The sequence below is a fragment of the Myotis daubentonii genome, chromosome 5 (assembly GCF_963259705.1).
Source record: "Myotis daubentonii chromosome 5, mMyoDau2.1, whole genome shotgun sequence".
Lineage (NCBI taxonomy): Eukaryota > Metazoa > Chordata > Mammalia > Chiroptera > Vespertilionidae > Myotis > Myotis daubentonii.
This window is the reverse complement of record NC_081844.1, coordinates 76,990,128-77,012,252: the sequence shown is the minus strand read 5'-3', so window position 1 is coordinate 77,012,252 and position 22,125 is coordinate 76,990,128. Positions and strand designations below refer to the sequence as shown.

Sequence of the window (22,125 nt, the reverse complement as noted above, 5' to 3'; positions counted from 1 at the left end):
TGTAAATGCTGTGTAAATAGTTGTTATACTGTATTCTTTTTTAAAAAAATATATTTTATTGATTTTTTTACAGAGAGGAAAGGAGAGGGATAGAGAGTTAGAAACATCGATGAGAGAGAAACATCGATCAGCTGCCTCCTGCACACTCCCTACTGGGTATGTGCCCACAACCAAGGAACATGCCCTTGACCGGAATCGAACCTGGGACCCTTCAGTCTGCAGGCCGATGCTCTATCCACTGAGCCAAACCGGTTAGGGCTATACTGTATTCTTTAGGGATTTAGGGGATAATGATTAAAAAAGCTGTACATATTCAGTGCAGACTCAACCACAATAGTCTTAACTACATAGGCCTAACTACATAGTACATACATGGCAATAACAACATAACTTTTTTAAAAATATTTTTGAACTGGGTTAGAGATCAAATATTTTTGATCTGGGATGCAGAACCTGTGGATACAGGGGGGCTGAATGTATTTGGCAGAGAGTAGAAATATAGTTAAGTCATTTTTCTTTTTTTTTTTTTTTTTTTTTTTTTTTTTTTAATGCCCTTGACCAGAATCGAACCCGGGACCCTTCAGTCCGCAGGCCGACGCTCTATCCACTGAGCCAAACTGGTCAGGGCTTTGCTTTTTTTTTTTAATATGTTATTTTTCAAAACTGGGTTATTCGCCCTTTAAGAATAATATTAAATACGAATATATTTTGTGCCATTTCCATGAAAGGCAAAAGTTTAATTTTGAAGAAAGAAAATTGATCCTAAAGATTCCAACTAGATAGCCTTATTGGGTTCCGCAGCCAGCACCAGTGAGAACATCTTTTTTATTTTTTATTCCAATAGTATCAGCAGATATCATGAGTAGTCAGGAAGGAGTAGTACATTCATATTTGGCATGTCTATCTTACCTCTAAGTGAGATGAGATCCAGAGGCCCAACAAGGCCCCATCTGATCTCTTCTAGCCCTTTAGAATGCCAGTGGGTGACAAAAATGCCTCCCTCAGGGCTTCTCTCTAATGTTTCTCCTTAGAGCTTTTCTAAAAGTAAAATCCCCTTCCAAAGCTGGGGAGACACAGTGACAATCCGGCATCTCCACGTAAACGAACAGAATAACCACATGACTAAGAGGAAATCCATGAATGAGCTTCTCCCCCCCTCCCACTCAGCATGTACTTTCATGTGCCTTAGGTGAGTGTCTTCCTCTAAGATTTTCAATGGGGTTTCCTAAATGCAACACAGTTTCACTGCAACATTTGATAATTGCTGCTACTTGTGAAACAAGGCTGGCCACTTACCCTTCCTCTGTGAGAAGTGACTTGACCAAAGGTGTGGTTGCTAGCAAAGCCATCCTATCAGAACTGCAAGAAGGAGCACAGTACAATTAAGTAGTAATAATTACAACTATGGACGGGAGCTAGAAAGGACAAAGACGAACAGAAATAAAAGTCCAGAAACAAACTCAAGTATGAGAATTTAGCATATGATACATGGCATTTTTAAAACTAGTGGTGAAAGGGGTGATGTTGGGACATTAGCTAACCATTTCGGAAAAAATTTTAGGTCCCTACCTCAAACCATATACAAGAATATATTCCTAATAAATCAAACACTTAAAAGTTTACAAATTAAATTTCAAAAATAAAGCCATGTTCTTCCCCCCAAAGCAGCCATAGGTGACCTCTGAAAATGGTTTGCTATTCACTAGACCCGGAAAACCCCACGAAATCATGCAAATCAAGAGGCTCAAATCTCCATGTTCACTTTAAGAACACTCGTGAAACTGCCCAGGCCATCAAGGGTATGCATATTCAAAAGCCACCAAGTACCTGAAGGATGTCACTTTAAGAAGCAATTTGTGCCGTTCCGTCATTACATTGGTGGAGTTGGTAGGTGTGCCCAGGCCTAACAGCGGGGCTGGACACAGGGTGGGTGGCCCAAAAAGAGTGCCAAATTTTTGCTGCACATGCTTAAAAATGCTGAGAGCAATGCTGAACTTAGGGTTTAGATGTAGACTCTCTGGTCATTGAGCATAATCAGGTAAACAAAGCTCCCAAGATGTGGCAAAGAACCTACAGAGCTCATGGGCGGATTAACCCATACGTGAGCTCTCCCTGCCACACTGAGATGATCCTCACTGAAAAGGAGCAGATTGCTCCCAAACCAGTAGAGGAGGTTGCACAGAAGAAACTGAAGAAACAAAAATTCATGGCCTGGGAGTAAATTCAGAGTAAAATAAATCTAATAAAAGTAAAAGCAGAATTTTGAGTGTCTTTATTACTAAATATATTTCAAGTGATCAAACAAGTTTTCTGATTAGAATTTAAAAATAGATTATTCTGTTCTTCTGCCATTAATTTGGTCCAGAAACATGCTGTTTTGAATGTCTTGCTGCTTTTTTGGATAAGATGGGATTAAAACTTGGAGTTCTGAAAAAAATAAGTAAATAAAGCCATGTAATTACCAGAAAATAAAGGTGAATAAATACATATTCATATATATTTATATAAACACACAAACATAGTGAACTTTTTACATATAACACCAAAAGACAAAATCTGTAAAAGCAAAAGATAGAAAAATGAATGCAAAACAACCACAAACAAAATAAACGACAATAAATATAAAGTTAATAAAAACTATCCAAAATTGGGAGATAAGGCAAAAATATTACTGCTTATTCTTTCAATATCATAATAAAACAATAGAAAATGGCCCAAACTCTGTAAAAATAGATATTAACTTATAAAAGATTGATAAATTGCAAATGGTTTTTGTATAGGAGAGATGCAAATGATTTTTGTCCAAAGATTAGAAAAGATATGCCCAAAGATTATGCTTTTATTGCACTGTAGAACAATAAAAGTTTTGTATTAATCTAACAATCTAATTTCAACATTCTTTCTTTCACTTCAGTCTCTTGAATTCTGCATTGAATTAGCTTTACTATCCTGCCAGTCCCCTATTAATGAGTTAAATAAACCACTGGCATGTCTTCATTAAACACATTTGTATGCTTTTTAACATTTTTTTGTTTTGCTTTTACATTTTTTTTAATTTATTGATTTTAGAGAGAGAAATGAAAGAAGAAAGAGAAATAAACATTGATTTGTTGTTTCACTTATTTATGCATTAATTGGTTGATTCTTGTATGTTCCCTAACTGGGGATCAAACCCACAACCTTGGCTTGCAAGAGGTAGCTGATCAATGATTCTCTCTCATTATTGATGTTTCCATCTCTCTCTCCCTTCCTCTCTGAAATAAAAATATATTTTTAAAAAAGTTATGGAAATGAATAATGATGATAGTTGCACAACATTGTGAATATACTTAACTAGAGGCCCAGCGCACGAAATTCGTGCATGGGTGGGGTCCCTTGGCCTGGCCAGCAATCAGGGCCAATTGGGGCGTCTCCCCCAGTCCCAGTTAGGGCCAGGGGAAGGGACCACAGGAGGTTGGCCTGCCATGGGAGATCAGCTGTGGGAGTGCACTGATCACCAGGGGGCAGCTCCTGCATTGAGCATCTGCCCCTGGTGGTCAGTGCATGTCACAGCTATTGGCCGGTTGTCTGGTCAACTGGTTGTAACGGTCACTTAGGCTTTTATTTATATAGATATCCTTGAAAAAACAATGGGCAAGCATGCTTCCCCTGTGTACACAGGGGAGGGAGTATAGTAGACAGCCTACGGCTCTGCAGCACTAAAGCCTAGCTGGACTTTAATACCAGTTCCACCATTCATTGCCTGAATGACTAGGCATGTGGCTTAATAGTCGATAAGCCCCAGTTTCCTCACCTGAAAATCAGGGATATATAGGACCTAACTCAATTAAATAAGAGTTAACATAAAATGTACATTGTCTGATTCATAGCAATTGCTCAAGAAATATTAGAGATGGTTGTTGTTGTTGCTCAAACAGGATATTGCATGAGATTTTTCCCAGTTGTCTCATGATTAGTGATTAGAACCCACAGGTAAGAACAAAAAAGTGCTAACTAACCCACACCCTTAAGAAAATTGGCAGTAATTGGAACTAGGCAATTCCCCCAAGAGAGTAGGTAGAAATAGAGGTCAGCAAACTGCGGCTCTCGAGCCAAATGCAGCTCTTTGGCCCCTTGAGTATGGCTCTTCCTAAGCCTTAGGAGTACCCTAATTAAGTTAATAACAATGTACCTATCTATATAGTTTAAGTTTAAAAAATTTGGCTCTCAAAAGGAATTTCAATCGTTGTACTGTTGATATTTGGCTCTGTTGACTAATGAGTTTGCCGACCACTGGCCTAGGCCCTAGGGTTTTCAGCCACCCTCTAGTCTAGTGGTTCTCAACCTTGGCTGCACATTAGAATCACCTGGGAATCTTTTTAAAATCCTGATTTCTGGGCCTCATCCTCCAGAAATTCTGTTTCTTTGTTACTAATGTTGTGGCCCCACCCCATAACAAAGAAACATACTTTCCGGAGGATGAGGCCCAGAAATCAGGATTTTAAAAAGATTCCCAAGTGATTCTAATGTGCAGCCAAGGTTGAGAACCACTGTTCTAGTCTCTGTAGAAATGAGGAGTGAAAAGGGAGCCAGTGATTTGCTTTGTGGGGTGTGCAGACTTCATGGTGAAAAACGATTTCTTCCTCCCAGTAAGATATGGGTGGAAGTTGCTGTCCCTCCAGGGAAGACTCTGGAGAAGGGAGGTGCTTGTAAAACCTGGAGAGAGATGCATGCAGGAAAGGGAGACCTGCATCCTGCATTTTCCTTGGCCATCTGCTGAGGCAGTGTGCTTGCCAATTTCCCCCTTTGACAAAGAAGGGACAACTATGGACAAAGGAGAAGAGAACTAGAGCGAGCTGGCTCTAAGAAAAGGCCAAGAGGGGAAAGTAGTCTGGTGTGACAGGGAATATGTTCTCCCTGGATCCACTGCACATTGGAATAGGTGCCTGAACGTGGACTGTCCCCAGTCCCTACCCAACAAGGCTGCTGCTGGGAGAGGTGACCCTCGTAAGAAGAGGCAGCAGTTGAGAAGAAATGGTCACGCTAGAGCTGGGGTCTTCCTTATCAGGGAACTGTGGAATAGGAGGCCCAGACTGACCCTCTAAGGACACCTGTACTGGACACCTGTCACACACGGGCATTAACACAGAGGCCCGTCAGCATAGACTAGAGAAACAAGAATAACCAACAAAGACAGCACTACAGACACACTCACGAAAGCATGAAACCTCTTGAGTCAAGGATTCTATTACCTCCAGCTAAAAGTTCTTTTATTTCTTTTAATATATTTTTATTGATTTCAGAGAGAAAGGAAGAGGGAGAGAGAGAGAGAAACATCAATGATGAGAGAGAATCATGGATCAGCTGCCTCCTGCACGCCCCCTACTCGAGATCAAGCCTGCCACCCAGGCATCCCAGGCATGTGCCCCTGACCGGAATCAAACTCCGGATCCTTCATTCTGCAGGCTGATGCTCCATCCACGGAGCCAAACCAACCAGGGCTAAAAGTTTCTGAATATACTTCTTTCTCTGAGGAACAGATTTCTCTCTCTATAGACTGGCTGCCCCTCAGCTCAGAATGAACGTGCTTCAAGCCCAGCCCCACAAAGGGATAAAAACTGAAGACCTTTAGTTCAAATCTAAAATTCCCCAGGAGGGGAGGTAGAAGAGGGCATAGAGGCGATAAATGGTGATAGAAAAAAATAAAATAAAATAAAAATACAAAATTCCCAGGTAAGAGATCCTGACTGGTCCAGCATAGCTGGGAATACAGGGTCACTAACACCCAGTATCAGAAGACTGTCATTATGAGCTGAAAACATCTCAAAAGTTGTCTTACAGTGTTGACGTAGTGACAGAAAATGTTATGCCCCAGAATACTAGAGTTGAGGAATCCAGATAGGCTTGGGTGAGCTTTGAAATATACATTATACTTGGGGGGGCGGGGATTTACCATACCTCACTTTCCAGAGAGTTTCACAAGGTTATGATTAAGGACTGTGAGGTTTGGGAAGGAGCAGAGGAGTCTTGATCCTTTAAGAGGAAGAAAGGGAGGTCATTGATCACCAGGAGAGAGACATAGGTCATGTCATTTACAATGTGGCCACCTTCTACTCCCCCCATCAATCTTTAATAAAATCATGAGATGCTTAGTGTGATGGGATTTCTGGTGGGACTTGCCAGGGGGATGCAGCTTCATATCCAAGTATGACCTTGGGCAGGAACAGAGATAGAGAAGGTAGAAGGTACAGTGGAGGGGGTGGGCAGCCAGAGAATTTTGATGAATGAGGATTTATCTGGAAGAAATACTAGAGCATCATTCCAAATTTCACGTGAACTTTAATAAAACAATCATCATATATCTGACTTGGTAATTAAAGTGTTTGTATCTAGAGCACGGAAGTGTCTCATCCTCGCTAGAAAAGGGAGAAAGAGAGCTGAGAGGGGGATTTTCATTTCAGCTGGTTTGCTTTGCATTTGCTGTAAGGCCTTTCTAATGTTTGGCCACTTGTAGGTCTTTGCAAAAACACTGTTACCTTTCCCATTCTATCTAGATGTGACAAGTTTATATGGAAAGATATTATTGAATGGTCCTGTTATAGGACATAATGTACATCTTTTGTTTTTTCTGCTCACCATTTATTCCTTGAGCTATTCCTCTAATCTTCCTCGATCTGGTGGGCTGCTAATCTGGAGATCCCAAGATCCTTACAGCTGTCATTAGCACCTAAAAAAAGGTGTCAGTTTCCCTGTGACTAGAGGGATGGGCACATCTCCTTAAAAAGTCAAGTAGCCCTGGCCTGTATGGCTCATGCACTGAAAGATTTCCAGTTCAGTTCAATTAGGTTAGATTCTGGTCAGGGCACATGCCCAGGTTTCAGGCTCAATCCCCAGTAAGGGGTGTGCAGAAAGCAGCTAATCATTGATCTCTCTCTCTCTCTCTCTCTCTCTCTCTCTCTCTCTCTCTCTCTCTCTCCCCTCTCTTTTCTCCTCTCTTGCTCTCTCTCAAAGAAAGAAAGAAAGAAAGAAAGAAAGAAAGAAAGAAAGAAAGAAAGAAAGAAAGAAAGAAAGAAAGAAAGGAAGAAAGAAAGAAAGAAAACAAAAAACCAAAACCAAAACCAAGTCTTCTTTATTTCTGGTACAAAACCACCTACGTAACATATATGACCCAGTGCAAAGTTAAATGCAGTTTGCCAGCCCAGGAAGTGGACCCTCATCTGTGCTCAGCTCCCTAAGCACAGGTGCTCATAAACAGGTCAGGGCCAGAAAATATTTGTAAAATATAAAGCAAAAGGTTTATATGTAAAATATTAAAAGTTTCTATAAGTCAATATTAAAAATATAAAAATCCAATAGAAAAATAGGCAAATAATTTGCACAGACAATTCATAAAAGATAGTTTTCAATGATCATATGAAAGTTACTTAACCTTATCAATAATATATCATATTGGTTTATTAGATAGGCAAAAGTTAAAGTTTGACCATTCTCAGGTCTCGTGAGGAAGCAGTGTTGGGTACAACCTGTTTAAAGGCCAATAGGTGATACCTATCAAAATTAAAAGACCTCATATTCTTTCACCCAGCAATTCCTCTTCTAGAAAGTCATCTTACAGAGACACAGTGAATGCTTAAAAATCTGTTTATTCCGCCCGGCTGGTGTCGCTCAGTGGTTGAGCATCGACCTATGACCGAAGAGGTCACAGGTTTGATTCATTGGCATAAGCCTGGGTTGCAGGCTCTATCCCCAGTGTGGGGTGTGCATGAGGCAGCTGATCAGTGATTCTCTATCATCATTGATGTTTCTATCTCTCTCCGTCCCTTCCTCTCTGAAATCAATGAAAAAATATTTTTTAAAAATCTGTTCATTCCATCTTTGTGGTAAATCACCTAATTGTTCAACAATAGGGTACTGGTTGGATAAATTGTGGAATAACCATGTAATCCATATAGTATAATATCTGAAAATAATGAATTAGCTCTGTATGTGCTGATATGGAAAAAGAAGTTCCTACATACACTGAGGAGTAAGCAAAGCAAGCTGAAGTACAGAACAGATAGTAAGATCCCACTGTTTTGAGAATAAAGTGTGCTCAAAGGTCACATGACATCACCTTCTGGGTGGATCTCAACCAATACTAAATCACTTTTTATTTTTAAAAAAATTTATTTAATGATATTAGAGAGGGAGAGAAGAATGGGGGAAGGGCAAGAGAGAAACATTGATTTATTGTTCCACTTTATTTATGCATACGTTGGCTGACTCTTGTATGTGCCTTGACCTGGAGGAACCCCAACCTTGGCTATGGGACAATGCTCTAACCAACTGAGCTACCTGACTATGGCCACTCAATTATTTTTCTTTAGAATATTTATGTTTGTTGGACATTATCTCTTTTTATTATCTGAAGAAAGCTCCATGTGTACAAGAACTTTATTCATTCAGTGCTTTATCCTCAGTTTCTAAAACATTTTAGGTGTTGGATAATTATTAATTTAAAAAGTGAATGGGGCCCTGGCTGGTTTGGCTGAGTGGATGGAGTGTTGGCCTGTGGACTGAGTGGTCCTGGGTTCGATTCCTGTCGGGGGGCACGTGCCGGGGTTGTGGGCTTGATCCCCAATGGGGGGTGTACAGGAGGCAGCCAATGGGAGATTCTCTCTCATCACTGATGTTTCTGTCTCCCTCTCCCTCTCCCTTCCTCTCTGAAATTAATAAAAATATATTTTTAAAAAAGTGAATGGGGACTCATAAACTTATATATATTTCAAAGTTGTATGTTTCAAAGAAAATAGATTTAAGGTCATAAAATTTCTATAATCTGACACTAAATGCTAAAATAGCCTAAAATAATTATTTGTAGCATCTTTTACCCACTGACAAAGAAGCTTTACTTACATAGTGTCATTTGGTCCCTATGAAATACATAAAAATAGAAATAAACATACATTTTCACTTCGTGGTTTGCCAAAGTCAGTCTTTCAATTGATGGTCTCCACCCCAGATGGGTTGAATTCGCGGATGCGAAACCTGTGGATAGGCAGGAACAACTGTATTTATTGGGGGGGGAAAAACCCGTGTATAAGCGGACCCGCACCGTTCGAATCCGTGTCGTTCCAGGGTCAACAGGACAAGTACCGACCCTTCCAACCCCCGTTCAGACCAGACCCCCGACCTCACCCCTCCTCGGCGAACCAGACGCCCACACCTCTGACCCAGCTCCACGCCCCGCCCAGAAGCCGCGGAGGCGGGGCTAGCTCCGCCCACGCCTGCGTCCTCGGCGTTCGAAGCTCCGCCCCTTCCGAGGAGTTTCCCAAAATTCAGCGCGGCATACCTCAGCCGCGCTAAGATGGCTACTCCCATGCATCGACTCATAGCCCGGAGACAAGCGTAAGTGAGGGCCCTTGTTGGGTGCGGGGCGGGCTGGGGGCGGGGAGAAGCGCGTCAGCCGGCGGTTGAGCGGCGTCCGGATGCGCGGCCGGTCTCGGGTCCTCAGGCGCATCGGCAGAGGATGGATGTTTTTCTCACACGGAGCCTCCTCGCTGCTCGGGCCGGGCATAAAGTTTTTGTCCGTGGGCTAGCGATATCGCAGGAGACGGCTGCGTAGGGTCCCCGTGGCGGGACCCGGGGGTGGGGGAGGGTTAGTCCGAAGAGAGCCTGGAGTTTGGTTTCCCGGAAGGGGACGCACAGGAGTTGGGCACGAAGGGCTTGTGCCCCTTTGCCCACCCGGCCGCCTGCCCCTCGCGTGGCCGGGGGACGCTGAAGGCCTGATCCCGCCTCCCTCTTCCCGCCGACGGAAACCTTCAGCTTCCTCTCCGCGGCCTCTAGCCTCGCTGGCTTTTCCTGCCCCTTTCCTATCGCCTTCCCTAGGAACAGTCTGACGGCAACGCCGGCTTTCCTCCCAGGCTGTCTCACTTTCTGCCATTCATTCTGTTCAGCAAGTATTAATTTATTCATTTCCTGTCGCTCTGTGTCAGAATTTGGGTAGAAAGCAAAAGAGGGGTTCAAGACAAACTCCGCCTTCAGGGAGCGTCCGTGCTAGTGGTGGGAAGGGTCGATAAACTGAACATTTTACGTAAATACGGGCGGTGATAAGAACGTGGAAGCCAGCAACAGGTGGTGGGAGAGGGAAAGGGCCGGGTTAGGTTGGTTGAACAGGACAGGTACTTCTGAAGAGGTGACGCGAGAACAGACTCAAAGTGTGAGAAAGGAGCCAGTCATGAGAGGATCTGGGGAAGGAGCATCCAGACGGTAGCGTAATTGCTTTGAGATAAGCAAGAAGTTCGTTTTTTAGAACCGAGAGATGGCCGTGGTGGCAAATGAGGGGGGCGTGTGTGGCACAAGAGGTTTGCTTGTAGGCAGTGCAGGAATCTCCCAGATAGCCCTTTTTTGCTTCTGCCAACCTGCTCACCCAAACGTTTGCCTCTTTTTCATTCGCAGCATTTCATGCCATCACCATTTGCACGTCAATAATATATCACTGCCGTGGCTGGTTTGGCGCAGTGGCTAGAGCCTCGGCCTGCGGACTCAAGGGTCCCAGGTTCAATTCCGGTCAAGGGCATGTACCTTGGTTGCAGGCACATCGCCAGTAAGGAGTGTGCAGGAGGCAGCTGATCGATGTTTCTAGCTCTCTATCCCTCTCCCTTCCTCTCTGTAAATAATACAATATATTTATTTATTTATTTATTTTTCTTCCATATTCTTTTTTTAAAAAAAATATATTTTATTGATTTTTTTACAGAGAGGAAGGTAGAGGGATAGAGAGTTAGAAACATCGATGAGAGAGAAACATCGATCAGCTGCCTCCTGCACATCTCCTACTGGGGATGTGCCTGCAACCCACAATAAAATATATTTTAAAAATATATATATCACTTACATTCTGCTGGCATATACTGTATATGTTTATATTTCTTTTCTTCTTCTTGATTTTAGATAGGGAGGAAGAGTGAGAGAGAAACATCGATGTAAGAGAGATTACATGGCTTGGTTGCCTCCAGTAAGTCCCAGACCCTGGTCCAACCTATTAGTAAAACCTAGGTATGTGCTATGATCAGGAATGAAACACGTGACCTTTTGGTGCATGGGATGAGGTTCCAACCAACTGAGCCACACTGACCAGAGCTGCATTTCTTTTAATATTGATATTTTTTATTCTAAGATCCCTGTCCAGTTTCCTCTCCCCTCCATCAGATTCTGTCTGTCCTGCCAGTTAAGAAGAGTTCCTTGAGCATAAGAATAAAGACTGAGAGAGTCAGAGTACATAGTATGCTTGATGAAGGAAGGAGACTTTAAAGTCACACAGTTCTGAGATCAAGAATGGAGTGCTAATAATACTTAAAAAACATACTAAATGATGTCCCCAGGGTCCACTCTCTCTCAGGCTTGTTCTTTTGGGTGTTGGGTCCAGTCCTTTGGTGTAAAGATGGCTGCAGTATCTAGGGTCATTTATATCCTCTCAGCTTCAAGTTGATGGCATCTCATTGGTCTAGATTGGGTTACATGCCCAACCCTGAGCCAAGTCTATGGGATTATGAAGCTCTGATTGACTTAGACCTCATAATCTTCCGAGTACAATTGAGTGGATCTCTACAAGTCAATGATCTAGTTTGGGGAATCTACCCTTCTCTCCACTTCTAAAATCAAAACAGAATTTGCCTGCTTCCAGTCTTTCAGCACCACTTCTATATTCCAGAGTTCCTCAGATTACCAGTAGCAGTCCAATAGTCTCACCTGGGAAAATCTCTCATAAGTCCAGGAGCATTCACCTGGTCATATAACTTAAACACATTCGAAATAGATTAGGGCTCTGTTACATACTCCTCAAATATCTTGGACTTTAGTTTTACTCTTTTTATTCTGTGTACTAGAGGCCCAGTGCACGAAATTTGTGCATGGGTGCGGTCCCTAGGCCTGGCCAGTGATTGAAGCGTGAGCGTCTGGTGTGGAAGGGCAGGTCCCACCTGACCTCTAGTCCCTGGGCAGTACCTGGGCCTCCGGGCCCCCGCCCCTCCCCCCTCCACCTGAATCATGGGGCCCCCACCCGGCTCCCTCAGCGCCTGGGAGCCGGGCGGCAACCCCACCCCCCCGCCGCTGCCACTGGTCCCCACCTTGGCTTGGCCCCACTCGCACCCACCTTGGCCTGCCACCACCTGCTCACCTGCTCCACCTTCCCGCCGAGGTCCCACTCTCATCAGGGCCCGCACTGCTGCCCACTGCCAGTGCCACATTGCCGGTGCCCACCATGTTCTGTGCCATCCCCTGGTGGTCAGCCCACGTCATAGCAAGCAGTCAAACTCCCAGTTGAGGGGACAATTTGCATATTAGGCTTTTATTATATAGGAGGATAATAATACCCGAGTTCAGACAGAAGCAAAATAAAATAGTCCTGCTTGATCTCTAAGTCCATAATGTAATATTGGTGGCCTATTTACCTAGCACACCAAATAGTGAACCTATCCCTTTTTTTATTCTTTATGATTTAAATATAACTAAGACACAAAACAATTTTTTATGTTCTTGATGTTTTTTACTAGTCTCAGCTCATTTTGGCAGACTTTCAGATATTTCTCTTATAGGTCTTTACCAATTGGCATTATTTTAAATCTATAGGTCAATTTGGAGAGAAGGGACGTTTTTATAATATTGGGTCTTCCATTCTATGAACATGGTATATCCCTCTATTAGCTATTAGCTATTAGCTATTTATCTAAATGTCTAGTAACTAGACTCTCGTTCCTCTCCGTAATCTTTGTTTTCTGTACAAAAGTCTTACACATATTTTCTTTTATTTATTTGTAGGTATTGGGTATTTTTCAGGATATTATAAATGTCACCTTTTAAAATTTCATTTTTTGCCTGGCCGGTGTGGCTCAGTGGTTGAGTGTCGAACCATGAACCAGAAGATCACAGCTCAATTCCTGATTGGGGCAAATGCCCAGGTTGCAGGCTCGATCCCAAGTAGGGAGCATGCAGAAAGCAGCCATTTGATGATTCTCTCTCATCATTGATGTTTCTATCTCTATCCTTCTCCCTTCCTCTCTCTGAAATCAATAAAAACATATTTAAGTAAATTTTTAACTGTTTTTATTATATAGGAACAATTCATTTTTACGTGTTACCTTATCTAATACAGTTTGGCAAACTGAATCCCGCCTGCTGCCTATTCTTGTAGTCTTGCAAACTAAGAATGTTTGTGGTTTTTTAAATTATTTATTTATTTGAGAGAGAGAAAGAAAGAAAGTAAGTAAGAAGAAAGAAAGAAAGAAAGAAAGAAAGAAAGAAAGAAAGAAAGAAAGAAAGAAAGATTGATCCATTGTTCTACCCATTCATGCATTCATTGGTTAATTGTTGTATGTGCACTGATGAGGGATCAGACTTGCAATCTTGGTGTATCAGGATGCCATTCCAACCAACTGCGCTACCTAGCCAGGGTATGAAGAATGTTACTAATATATATGATCAATTTGATGGTGGGAAATACTAACTTTTAATCTCAATTGAGTGAAACATTATCCTCCAAAAAAGAATTCCATTCTTCTCATTAGTAAACCTCTTTTATATGAAATGTTTTTTTGTTTTTTTTTGTTTTTTTTATTGATTTTTTACAGAGAAGAAGGGAGAGGGATAGAGAGTTAGAAACATCAATGAGAGAAATCGATCAGCTGCCTCCTGCACGCCCCTTACGGGGGATGTGCCCGCAACCAAGGTACATGCCCTTGACCGGAATCGAACCCGGGACCCTTCAGTCCGCAGGCTGACGCTCTATCCATTGAGCCAAACCGGTTCGGCTGAAATGTTTTTATTAACAAAATATTTCCAGAAATTTTTTTGTTATATAAGTATCTACATAATATCCTCACTTTTTTCCCTTAAATATGTTTTTATTGATTTTTTTTAGAACAGGGGTCCTCAAACTTTTTAAACAGGGGCCAGTTCACTGCCCCTCAGACCGTTGGAGGGCCGGACTATAGTTGAAAAAAAAACTATGAACAAATTCCTGTGCACACAGTGACGGCAAAAACACCCGGCGGGCCGGTTAAATGTTTTCGGCGGGCCGCAGTTTGAGGACCCCTGTTTTAGAGAGTGGGAGAAGGGGAGGGTAGAAGATAGAAACATCTATGATAGAGAAACCTCAATCGGCTGCTTCCTGCATGCCTCCTATTGAGGATTGAGCCTGCCACCCTAGCATATACCCTGACTGGGAATTGAGCCAGCAACCTCTTGGAGCATGGGACAGCTCAGCCCACTGAGCCATGCTAGTCGGGGATAATATCCTCGCTTTTGCCTCTTGATCTGCAAAGTCTAAAATATTTACTGTCTGACCCTTTACGGGCAGTTTGCTGACCCCAATCCAAAGCCTTGCTAAACTCACTTATGAATTCAAACTATTAAAAATATTTTATCTGTAGATCTTTTGGATTTGCCATGTACATAATACATCATCAGTGAGGAATGATAATTTGATTTCTTCCTTTCCAGTTCTTTCATCTGCTTTTCTTTGCTTGCTGCATCTTAATCTAATTTCAGGAACTGAGATGTTTCTTAGTCTCCTAGATGTCTAGAAACCGGGCTGCACTCTTTATATGGTTGGTTTATTCTTAACGGATAGACCCTCTGAGTCCTAACTGCAGATATAAACTACAGGGCTGACCACTCTGGATTTCTATCTTCTTCTGTATTTTGGCTTGGTTATTCTTTACCTTATTGTTAGTTCTCTCATGCCTCAAGCAGATTGTTTTAAATGTTTTCACTGTCTTTTCTAGTTCTGAGCCTAAGCATTGTCTGAGTTACCTAGTCTGCCATTGCTGAAGTGGAATTGAAGAATGAAGATTTGAGCTAAATTCTGTCTTAACTTCAAGGTCCATGCTCTTAACCACTTACTACGCTGTCTTCTGATTAAACCTAACATAAACAATTTAAAATGTAAAATGATGTTTGTTTTTATTTTAAAAAAACACCATTTTACACATTATATTGTTTATGCTTTTCAGGGCAGAATTTAAGACCTGTATTCTGATTTTTGCTCTGTAGTGAAGCAAATAAGCAACATGTAAGATGTCAGAAATGCTTGGAATTTGGACATTGGACTTACGAATGCACAGGAAAAAGGAAATACCTACATAGGCCTTCAAGAACAGCAGAACTAAAGAAAGCTTTAAAAGAAAAAGAAAACAGATTATTATTACAACAAAGGTAAGTTTACATGTGATATCTAAAGGAATATTTTTTCCCAAAGGAATCTTTTATATTTATAGACTTTATTAAGGACCTAAATGTCTCATGGTCGTTATTCAGATTTAGATTACAATATGAATGAGTGCTTATTATGTGCCAGGCACTATACTAAGCTCTTTACAAGTATTAGCATATTTAAGCATCATATCTATAACATAAAGGTAAGTAATTACTATTATTAATCCCCATTTTACATATGAAGAAACTGAAGCATGTTCAGTAACTTGCTCAGTGCTGTCACACAGTTAGTAAGTAGGAAAGTTAAGTGTTAAACCAACCAGTCTTTTTAGAATCCATGCTCTTAATCATTTTGCTTTATTGCTTCTACCTATGACATGACAACAGAATACTATGTGATAGACTATATAAGCTGCTATAAAAAGATATCCAAGATAAGTATCCAGGATACTTATATTAAGTATATAGACTAAGTAAAGAGCAGTATATATAATATGCTATCATTTATGTGAAAAAAGAAATAATTGGATTATTTGAAAGTATAAATGATCGATAATTGTAGTTCCTTTTTAAAAAGACCTGAGTAGGAAGGAAACTAGAAAAATTTTATTTACTCTTTTATGCCCTTTGAATAAAGCTTTTTAAATTCCTATGAAATAAGTAAGTAGACATGCTTTAGAGAAACTGAACTAGGAAGGGGTCAGGTCAACGTAGTGCTACAAATTAGAAGCAGCGTCTTTAGGACTGTTAGCTTTATAATAGTGTTATAAATATCAGGACTTTCAAGGAAGCTGCCTTCCAATTTGTGGTCATGAGGCTCTTCAAGGGTTATACAGGAGTAGATAAGTAATCAGTTTCTAGATTATCAACATTCATTATACTTTTTCCAGAATGAATCTATGAGAACTTGTCTCCTGGTCCTCCTTTTCCACTCCCCTTCCTCAACAACCCTTCTTAATTTTGCAAAAGAAAAGCATACCTCTCACCTTCTCTGATCTTAACCTTGGTGTATTGCCCTCATGTATAAAAACCTAAATGTCTTTCAAAATGCTGGTATTGGAATGAAAAAGTGAATGGTCCTAATTATTGGGAATAAATTATTCTGTACATTTTTTTCCCAGCAAAAATGAAGTAAGACCTAATTGAATTTTCAATTTATAAGTATATTTTAATGATACATCATTGTTACTTGTAGAATATAACTTGGGAGACATGCAAGCTTGACTGACATTGCTACAATAAAACATTTTCCTACCTATTCAGGTTAACAAGGTTTATCAGGGTTAAATCCATACAAATTAAATATAGGAATTGAATTGAGGTTGAACCTTGTCATAGTGAAGTTTAAAAGGAAAAAAAGGACAATGTAAAAGTACCAACTGTTAAAGATAAGCTTGTACATGTGTTTTTTAAGTGAATTGTGGTTGGTATCAAGTTATTGTGATATTTATTTTTCATTGGCTACAATTATCAAAATCACATAATAATTTTATTAAAATAATATATAATATGCCAGTGATTACACCCTTTGCAAATATTGAAACTTAGAATTAAAAACTATGAGGAGGAAACATAATTTTGCAAAACTATTTTATTAGGAATGTAAGCAAAATATGTTTGGAGACCTTTGTCCTAAAAAATAAAATATATGAATAACTTCATCCCAACATTTACTTTTACTTTTTTCAAAAAAATATATATTTTATTGATTTTAGAGAAGAAGAGAGAGGGAGAGAGAGATAGAAACATCAATGATGAAAAAGAATCATTGATTGGCTGCCTCCTGCACGCTCCCTACTGGGGATCAAGCCCGCAACCCAGGCATGTGCCCTTGGCCAGAATCGAACCTGGCACCCTTCAGTCCGCAGGCTGACGCTCTATCCATTGAGCCAAACCAGCTAGGGCTACTTTTATTTTTGTTTTTCTAGTTGGATTACACAAGTATCTTGATCTTAAAAATACATAGACCTATATGAATTTTAGATATGGCTCTATTACATAAAGACTGCTGATTTTTGGTTTAATGATAAAATGATGGAAGTGTGTGAATTTCAGTGATCATGGATTCTTGTGGTGTGGTTTAATAAATGTACTTCCACTTATTTACCCTCAAAATGACAATTCAGTAATTCCATTGTGTAAAACAACTTTACATACATATCTATAATAATAAAAGCATAATGTGCTAATTAGACCAGACAGCTAAATGACCTTCCGGATGTACTTCCAGATGACCTTCCAGACGAAACCAGGGCTGCGAGGGCTGAGGCAGCCTCCATGGCTGTGAGGGCCAAGCCGCTTGCATGAATTTCGTGCATCAAGCCTCTAGTATATTTATATTTAAAGACTCAGGAAATAAGGGTAGAAGCATTACCTAGGACAGGGGTGGGCAACCTTTTTGTGAGTGCCTGCCAAAACCAGCGAAATCTCTGACTCAAAATTCTTCTGCGTGCCAACCCTAATTTTTTGAGGACATGTTACGCCTACTTGATAATCTCTTAAGGTGTATGTATGTGAAGAACCTTGAAGAAATAATAAAATTCATTCAAGCAATAAAAACACAGTATATGATGATGAAAAATACATGTATTTTTTAATGTATACAGGTACACTGATAGTCTGACAGAAAACTTTATGACTCCGTTTGATATTATCAGTGGGACTTTTGCTGCTGCATCACTGATGACAGAGATTTTACATCAGGTTTATATTTCGTGACCTTCAGAGATATGCATGAGCTACTACTTTCATCCGTCAGGCTACTCCTATTACAAGACTTGACAAAATTCATCACTGAGAACAAAGATTCACAAGCGTATGTGGATGAAAACATGGAGAGTAACGCTGTTGCAAAGTTTTTTAAACAGAAAAAATTTTCTGGAATGACATTACAAGTCCTCAATAGTTCGTTTTTTTCAACACTATTAAAATTGCTCTTCCCCTCACTCGTCAATCCATGTCTATGGTCTTTAAGATAACTTGTTATATAAAATTATTTATTTATCTAAGATGCACTGAATTTATCTGAAAAATAAAAAAGTCGATATTAAGAAAAAAAATTGTAAATGGAAAATTATAAGAGAAGATTTCGCGTGCCAGCAAAAGTTACTGGCATGCCATGTTTGGCATGCGTGCCAAGGGTTGCCCACCCCTGAGCTAGGAAATATAGAGAAGTCCTGACTATAGAAATACTAAGTTTACAAAACAATGCTATAACAATGGAAGTAATTCTGGAAGTTGAAAACCTGATTTAGTATGCATGTTGTTTGGCAGGAATATAGCAGCAAACCATTTGTATGTTTCATTCAAAAATCACCAGACTTTGTTCTTGGTAAATGATGTGAAGAAAAGCAGTCTTGAAGTATTAATTGTCACAGTAAATAACTGAACATTTGGGGGACATACAGAAAAAGAAATGGTTATTTTAAATTAAAGGTTGCTTTTTATATGAAACTAGAGGCCCGGTGCCCGAATTCGTGCACCAGTGGGTCCCTCGGCCTGGCCTGTGGGATCAGGCTGAAACCAGCTCTCTGACATCCCCCGAGGGGTCCCAAATTGTGAGAGGACGAAGGCAGGCCAGGGGACCCCATTGGTGCACAATCGGGGCCAGGGAGGGATGCAGGAGGTTGGCCAGCAGGGGAGAGACCGTGGGAGGGCTCCAGAGCATGTCCAGCCTGCTTGCTCAGTCCCAATCGGATGGACCCCAGCAGCAAGCTAACCTACTGGTTGGACTACAGGTCGGAACGTCTTCCCCCTGCTGGTCAGTGCACATCATAGCAAGCGGTGGTGCAGCCTTAGCATATCATTAGCATATTACATTTTGATTGGTTGACTGGACGACTGGACACAGCATATTAGGCTTTTATTATATAGGATGGCCATTTATAATATTACTCTGGAAACTCAAATTATAAATTACAATTATGCTATTATTTACTTGTATTGTTGTTTGGGATGTAGTTGATTTAGCCATATCAACCTAAGTTCAAAACAAAAAAAAAGAATCAAATTGGTACATTCAGTCATCTTTACCAACTTACTGGCTTCTAAGATAAAGTTAATAGATAATATGTCTTGCTTCAGTGCTGGTTATGTTGACTATGTACCACATACAGCCTACAACAGGAAACTTTCCATTTGGTTATAACAAGTAATACTGGACTCTGAATACATGTTATAAAAGACAAAGTGTTTCTCCAATATAGAATAGTTTTGGGGAAGGGTTGGTCTGAGCTGTGCTTAATCACTCTATTAATAGGAGTTTCTTTTTCCCATGTTTATCAGCATTGGAGAAACTAATGTAGAAAGAAAGACGAAGAAAAAAAGGTATGTGCCTTCAGGAGTATTATATAGTTAATATGTAATACTAGTTGGAGGGATAGGAAGAATGATTTTAAAATAGTAGTTAAAGATTTGAATCTGAAGTTTCTTGTTTGCAATTTTCTGATATGTTTCTCCCTTTACCTATCTGGAATTTATTTCCTTTATGTCTCCTTTTTCTCTTACTTCCCAGAGTCCTTCTACCTGGAAATAGTAAATAATTTCTCCTAGCTTAGAATAGGAAATTTTATTAAACGGGTAAGACATTATTGTCCAGCTATACCTGGTCTAAAGTAATTGAGATTATGAAACATTTGCTACTTCATGAGGTTTAAATAAAACCATTTGTTATACTGCAACTTTATTCTACTATTATTTATTTGCTGTGGCGCATAATATATTAGGTATATTATACCATCCAAGAGAGTTAAATTACTAAAGTAAATGACCTTGCTATGGGAGGGAAGGCGGTATGGTTATAATAGGTAATCCCAAAAGCATTAAATGTAGGAATAACATGCTAGCAAAGCTTCAGTTATATACATGTACAGAAATTAACATTTTATTAAATGTTGGCTGCCCATGAATATAACTACTGATTGTCTAATAGGTCTAAGAGTGTAACCAGCTCCAGTAGCAATAGCAGTGACAGTTCAGCCAGTGATTCTTCATCAGAGAGTGAAGAAACATCTACCTCATCCTCCTCTGAGGACAGTGATACTGATGAAAGCTCCTCCAGTTCATCATCTTCAGCCTCCTCCACAAGCTCTTCCTCATCCTCTGATTCAGACTCAGATTCCAGCTCTTCCAGTAGTAGCAGCACCAGCACGGATAGCAGCTCCGAAGATGAACCACCAAAAAAGAAGCAAAAGAAATAGAGTCGCTCTACCTATATTGGACTGATGGACCATAAACTTTAATCTGATTCTCAAAAGGGAATTTAGAATATGTTAAAGCCAAATAGATTAACTGGCCAAAATTTTGAGAGCTCAGAAGTTTCTAAATGTTTTACATTGTAAGAGCATAAAAAATGTTAATGAAATATATATATATATATATATATATATATATATATATATACACACAAACACACACACACATATATGTATGTGTGTGTGTGTGTGTGTATATATATGTGTGTGTGTGTATATATATATATATATATATATATATATATATATATATACTCTTTTATTTTAAGGGTGAATCTTGTTTTTTTTTTTTTTTAAATATATTTTATTGATTTTTTTACAGAGAGGAAGGGAAAGAGATAGAGAGCTAGAAACATCGATGAGAGAGAAACATCAATCAGCTGCCTCCTGCACATCTCCTACTGGGGATATGCCTGCAACCCAGGTACATGCCCTTGACCGGAATCGAACCTGGGACCCTTCAGTCCGCAGGCCGACGCTCTATCCACTGAGCCAAACCGGTTTTGGCTCTTTTTTATATTTAAAGTGTATCTCTAACACTTAATCAAAAGCTGAAATCCAGTAATTCTGTTTTTGTGGTAAAACTTATTTTTGCCCTGGCCCACATGGCTCAGTTGATTGAGTGTCATCCCATGCACCAAAAGATTGCTGCTTTGATTCCAGTCAGGGCAGATACCCGGGTTGCATGCTCATTCCCTGGTGGAGGACATGCAGAGACAGCCTGTCAATGATTCACTCTCACGTCAATGTTTCTCTTTCTGTCCCTCTGCCTTCCTCTCTAAAAAAAAAAATCAATAAAAAATCTTTAGAATAAAACAAAACTAAAACTTTTCTCCCTGTGAAAACAATGCTATACTTTGTTATATGTTAGTGTTATGTATGAGACATATTTTCAGGATAATGCATCAGAATATCTGGCAGTGAATTTCTGTGTGTTATTACGTCAGATTTAATACATTGTTATTATAAGCTTAGGCGTCTTTGTTGATAAATGTGCTCTATTTTTGTGTTTATGATCAGAAAGTTATTTTGCCTTCTGTCCTAAATGAAAAGTTCAAGGAACCTATTAATACATTTCTACCTTTTTGATGGTACAAGTTTCAAGTTACTGTGTTGTATCATTTATTTTCTTCTGGTTCTTAGCGTTACACTTACCTGAGGAGCATCATTCTAGAGAAACTTAAAAAGGAACAAAAATGTTGGAACTATTTAGGAATCTTGGTGCCTTTTGGTAAATTCAGTATATCAGAAAACAGTCATTTAAAAGGCTAACAAGTAAAAATGATATAAATATATTTCTTTGTGTGTTAATATGCTATAAAAGGTACCATTCAAAGGGGGAAAGAAAGTAGGAGGAAGAAAGGTAATTTTTACAGAAAATGAGGGCGATGTTGGTTGCCTTTTACTGAGATTTTTTAAGCTTTCATAAAGATTGCCTTTCACCATTTTTATGATTTTAGTAGGACAGTTTATGTGGTAACTGGTCATATACAACAATGTACTACATAAATATGATGTGTTAACATAGCACATACACAATTGAAATCTAGCATGAAAGGTTAAAAAATACTGCACAATATTTCTTAAATTACTCTGCTGTGGTAAGAGTACTTAACATCAGATTATTCTGTGATGTCTTTTAACTTTTTGGAAAAATACGTTTGTAAAGAAACCTTGATTTGGGTTCAATACAGGTTTTTAA

At 39.8% G+C, this 22,125-nt stretch overlaps 1 protein-coding gene and 1 pseudogene across 1 annotated transcript; both read left to right on the top strand.

Annotated features, from left to right (window-relative positions):
* Positions 1 to 1,620: 1,620 nt before the first annotated feature.
* On the top strand, positions 1,621 to 2,242 carry LOC132235644 (large ribosomal subunit protein uL22-like; annotated as a pseudogene).
* Positions 2,243 to 9,221: 6,979 nt separating this feature from the next.
* ZCCHC10 (zinc finger CCHC-type containing 10) lies at positions 9,222 to 20,582 on the top strand. Its single transcript, XM_059698384.1, has 4 exons — positions 9,222 to 9,366; positions 15,010 to 15,171; positions 19,456 to 19,497; positions 20,102 to 20,582. Exons 1-4 carry the CDS (start codon positions 9,326 to 9,328, stop codon positions 20,367 to 20,369), a joined length of 513 nt encoding a protein of 170 aa, XP_059554367.1. The 5' UTR covers positions 9,222 to 9,325; the 3' UTR covers positions 20,370 to 20,582.
* The last annotated feature ends 1,543 nt before the right edge of the window (positions 20,583 to 22,125 follow it).